The 5,137-nt window shown below is 51.8% G+C and overlaps 1 protein-coding gene across 1 annotated transcript; it reads right to left on the reverse strand.

Annotated features, from left to right (window-relative positions):
- Positions 1 to 1,958: 1,958 nt before the first annotated feature.
- Pou4f3 (POU class 4 homeobox 3) lies at positions 1,959 to 3,286 on the reverse strand. The gene is made up of 2 exons (XM_048419656.3): positions 3,167 to 3,286; positions 1,959 to 2,855 (listed from the first exon to the last, which is right to left on the reverse strand). Exons 1-2 carry the CDS (start codon positions 3,284 to 3,286, stop codon positions 1,959 to 1,961), a joined length of 1,017 nt encoding a protein of 338 aa, XP_048275613.3.
- Between the last annotated feature and the right edge of the window lie 1,851 nt (positions 3,287 to 5,137).

Here is a 5,137-nt window from a genome sequence, read left to right on the forward strand (position 1 = left end):
CTGTCCAAGCAATTGTTTTCCGCTTCCTTTGCCTATATCCCCTCATCTCTGCAGGTGTTTGAATGCTTTAAAAAAAAAAGTATTTTGTTTCTTATAAAGTGCCAAGCAGCACCTACCAGATGCCTTCAATATAGTCTTACCCAGTCTTGACCATAACAGTATTATGTGGTCGGCGGTAGAGGTGCACCCATTTAATCTCAGCACTCGGGAGGCAGAGACAGGCGGATCTCTGTGAGTTCAAGGCCAGTCTGGTCTACAGAACGAGTTTCAGGACAGGCTCCAAAGTTACAGAGAAACCCTGTCTCTGAAAACAAAAAACCAAACAAACAAACAAAAACAAGACGAGATGGGTAATAGGTATTCATTCTATAGACCAACATCTTAACCAGAAGACATAGGAAAGTTAGGAAACTAGCCCCAAGGTGGTTTAGCCTCTGAGTGACAGGATTGGAATCTGAACTCCCAATCACCCAGGCTTCCAAGTTTCCAAGTTATGAGACTAGCCTGACAGTTTGGCGTCAACAAGCATGGAGGAAGTTGCCTTTGAAGGCCTCTGAGATTCAGAGAGAAGCGGAAGCCAGGTCGACTGTGTTTGGAGAGTGTGAAATTGTTTGGGAAGAGAGTAGAGTGATTGTTCAATCGCTATAGGTTTTCATTTCACATCTTTTCCAAGTCTAGTTATCTTTAGCACCAGAGACGGAAAACTACTGCAATTCAGGTTGAAAAATAAAGCATTTATTTTCGAAGTTAATATAAGGGATAAAGAAAAGAAACACAATCTTTTATTTGTATCTATTCCAGAAATGAAACCGAAGGTCACACAGCAACACCCAAACTACAGGAAACAACGAAAAATAAAATACAAGAAAGCTGTGGCTGCAGCGAGAAGGATCCAGCTCTGTCTGTGGTCTTGCTCTTTCGTGACTTAAAACTATAAGTGAACTTCCACAGAGAGATACATAGGATGGGCAGGGAAAATGGTGTTAAATAAGTGACAAAACCAATGCTGCCAATAGCCACAGTAATAAAAGTGCAATAGTTAGGTTTGTTGGAAGGATTTGCATATGATTCCAGAAGTTACAGTCACTTTGCAATGCTGGGTCACAGTCTGAAGAGAGCTGTGAGCATACACAGGGAGTCTTCAGTTGGTCTGGTCTGGAACCATCAACCAACCCCATCTCTCCAAAGGGCAATTATTCCTCAAATTCCAGGAGGTCAAGGAAGATAGCCGGAGCTGACCTCTGCTCACCAACAGTCAAGACACCCCAAGTATTTTCAGTTACTGGGTTGGGCCCATCTTGCCTGGAATCCTCCTGACCGCCAACAGCCCAGAACTCCCATCTCCCCCCACCTTAACCCATGCTAATTAATGAGAATGTACGGTAAACCGACGGATATTATGGGTAGAATTTAGGCGCTGAAGGGAGTTTTTATAAGGCTATCCTTTGGAAACATACTTGTGTTTTATATACTCTAATAAATTAATCTCCATGTTTGTGTCCCGCTTAAATATCCATATTTTATATTGTTATTTATCGCTCTTTTCCTTACCTTCGCCCTTGCCTAATGGCGCTTAGCAATGAAGTGGTACTTTCCCTTTAGAGTCTGACAGGGGGATCAATTCACTAGCTCCTCAGCCTGGGGATAAAGGCCTGAGGTCCGGTGCCGCCGCACGCGCAAGTTTCAGCACCGCGGACAGCACAAAGCCCAGCCAGGCCTTCCCTTGAATTTTTTCCTAGCGCTAGAACTTTATTTTGGTGGGAACAGAGAGGAAAGGGAGGAAGAGGCGGCCAGGAGGCAATTAAGCAGGACAAAGAGGGAAAAGTTTGTGACTCGGGGGTGAAAAGAGCCTGACCTGCCAGGAAACACCCTGGAGTGTCCCGTAAAGGTCCCTCCCATCAGAAGGGGGCGATGCCACTAGGCTCTCCCGGCTCCTCCGGTTGCCGCACCCGCCGCAGTCAGTGGACAGCAGAGTACTTCATTCGTTTCTGTTTCTGTCTCTGGTTACAGAACCAGACCCTCACCACATTCTTTTTAAGGTCCAGTTTCTCAGCGATGGCTGCGATCTTCTCGGATGAAGGACGTGGCTGGATGGCAAAATAGGCTTCGAGTGAGCGCTTCTCTGGGGCAGCAATGGACGTGCGTTTGCGCTTCCGCTCACTGCCGTTGAAGAGCTCCGGCTTGCTGTTCTTCTCTCGGTAGGCGGCCTCGGCCTCCTCCAACCAGGCCTGGAGGACCGGCTTGAGCGCGATCATGTTGTTGTGCGACAGGGTAAGAGATTCGAACCTGCAGATGGTGCTCTGACTGAGCGAACCCACTCCAGGGATCTTGAGATTGGCTAAAGCCGCGCCCACGTCCGCCTGGGTTACCCCCAACTTGATGCGCCTCTGCTTGAAGCGCTCGGCGAAGGCTTCCAGCTCTCGAGGGTCTGACTCCACATCGCTGAGACACGCAGGCATGGCACTGTGAGGTGCTACGGTATGCGGGTGACTCATGCCCATGGCCTGGTGCAAGTGGCCCATGGCACCTAGATGGTGTGGGTGAATCTGCGCAGGCATCACCGAGTGCTCCGGGGCCCCCAGGCCGCTCACGCTCAGCGTGGGAGAGATGTGCTCCAATAAGTCACCCTCGAGGCCCTGATGCACCGCGTGGTGAGGGTGCGAGGTGAGTGCAGCCGGGTGGGAGATGGGCACCGTGGGCGAGGTGGACGTGCAGGGCACGCTGCTCATGGTATGGTAGGTGGCGTCGGGCTTGAACGGATGGTTCTTGCCGTGGGAGACGATATCCACCGCCGCCAGAGCTTCCGCGCGTGCCAGCAGGCTCTCATCAAAGCTTCCAAATATATTACCCTGCAGCTGCAAGCGAGAAGGCGCACAGCACGGTCAGTAGGGAATACTGTCAACTCAGGATTAAAACACATTTTCAAGCAACCGAGATGCCTCTCCTCAAAGCCCAGGTCATAAAAATTAATACGGAGGCAGCCTCTCTGTTGGAACAGACGTGTGGATCAGAAACATGAATGAGAGAGAGCGCCGCGAGAGAGCGCGGGGGAGACAAGGCGAGGGGTTCAGACAGCGGCGATTGTTCTGGGCGACATGAAAAAAACATGAAGCCAGTGCCTGTCAAAAAATGTGCCTTAGAGCGGTAATTATGCTCCGCTACGTACCTGCGGGGCTGGGAGACAAACTCGGCGCATGGCCTCAGAGCCGGAGTGCAGGCTGGAGAATTTGGGTTCTTGCAGCACGGGGTGCATTCCGAAAGGCTGCTTGGCGTTCATGGCCATCATCTTCGGGAGTCTGGCAGGGAGGCAGCGGGGGACATGGAATCAGGCTCGTCTCGCTGGCTCTCCGAGCTCCAAGTGAGCGCCGCTCAGCGCCCGCGCTCCCCTCGCTCTCGCTTGCTGCCTCCCCTCTCCCCCACCTGCTTCTTCACTCATCTTACAAGCAGCCTGCCAGGAAGGGCCTGAGCACGCGCAGGCGTGCACACGCTCCCGGGACTCACAGGGGCGGCCCGGGAGGCAAGGCGGGACCGCAGGTCTCGGCGCGCCACTCGGAGCCTAATGCGGTCGCCCCCTCCACCGCATTTATACCCCGGCCTGGCAGGGCCTCTTCCTTTCCGCCCCGCCCCGCCCCGCCTGGCTCCAGCCTGCTAGACTTTACGAATTCTTTCTTCTGTCTCCTGGACTTTTTTGCACAAAGTCGTAAACCTCTGTCCTGTCCCAGCAGTGCGTGCTGGGATAGGACAGACTCAGGCTGAGCGAGGGGCAGGGATCCTACCTCATCCAGACCTCCCAACACACACACACACACACACACACACACACACACACACACACACCACAGTCAGTCCGACTGTCACCAAACTGGCCATTTCCAAGATGCACTGAGACCCAAGCCCAAGCCGTCACCAAAGTTCTGTACCCTTGCGTGTAATGGAGGGGTTCCTCCAAGCTCAGAGACTAGCCTGGGTAAGAACCAGAGGCTACCAGAATGAGCCTCTGGTGACACTCCCCTCTACTGTGGGCTTGACAGTAGTAACTGTCAAAGACAGTAGTAACTGCCTTACAGACACAAAGCCTGTGGCTTCTTCCCAATTCTTGCCTTTTCCACTTAGCCCATCCACTTTTCCCCAGCCCTCTAGCCCAAGAAAGCTTGCTAATGTCGTCTTCATAGTGACAGCAATTGAGGACAACCCGCCTAGCCTGGGCAATCCCTCAGCACACTTTTGAAGGACCACCACTTACCAGTGCCTATACCTGTAACAACAGCTACCATTTTTGGCTACCAATTTGTGCAAGGCAATTCAGAGTTAGTTTATATGACCCAAGTTTCTCCAGCACTATGGACGGAGCTACTGCTATCCCATTAGACAAACTAGCGAAGAAAGCAAGAGCCAACGGAGTTAGCCCAAGACCTCCTAGTTTCAAACAGATCCTCACTCACTGGTGTGGCGCTGACGGCACTTCTGACTTTGTGCTCTTGATCCCTTAGACTCCTCTTCTTCCTTCCAGAAGTTCCTCAACTTGAGGGTCCTAAATTTGGTTCTGTCCCACCCTCTGTGTCCCCAACTGTCTCCCTCTTCACTGCCTTTCTTTCCTCTCCCTTCCCAGGAGCTAATAAACATATGAATAATGAATGGGGAATCCTGGGACCGTGGCTGCTGGAGAGCCGCCTTCGGGTTAGAAGAGAAAACTACTCCTGTCCAACTGCATCCCGCAGGCAGCCGGGCTTCAAGTCCAAGAGGTGCTGGAGTTCCCAGAATCTTAACACAGTGGGGTGGAGCGTGCAAAGTCTAGGCCCTGGGGAGGAATTTGGCCTAGGAGGATGCCCTGCCTTAGACCCGGCTCCCCTCTTTCCTAGGGACCAGCAGTCAGTCTCTTCTCTACTCATCCCAAGGCACCTTCTGCATCCTGCACTGTGGTGCGTAAAAAAGACCAAATCAATCCCTATGAAGAAAGTCAACCATAGCTTTCTTGGGTTCTGGATGATGATGGTGATGATGATGGTGATGATGAGGATGGTGGTGGTGGTGGTGATGCTGATGCTGATTTAAATCAGTTTTAGAGAGAAGTATTGAGTCCTCAGGACACTTGCTCACACCACAGTGCATGCTGCCATCAGATTCAAAGCGCTCCTCT

The sequence above is a fragment of the Myodes glareolus genome, chromosome 13, assembly GCF_982192425.1.
Source record: "Myodes glareolus chromosome 13, mMyoGla1.1, whole genome shotgun sequence".
NCBI lineage: Eukaryota > Metazoa > Chordata > Mammalia > Rodentia > Cricetidae > Myodes > Myodes glareolus.

What these genes read in the sequence shown, in the direction of transcription:
- Pou4f3 (XM_048419656.3), bottom strand. Translation starts at nt 3,286, where the DNA reads ATGATGGCCATGAACGCCAAGCAGCCTTTCGGAATGCACCCCGTGCTG. An exon ending in TTTGTCTCCCAGCCCCGCAG is followed by an intron (nt 2,856 to 3,166) that starts GTACGTAGCGGA and finishes TCTCGCTTGCAG; the next exon opens with CTGCAGGGTAATATATTTGG.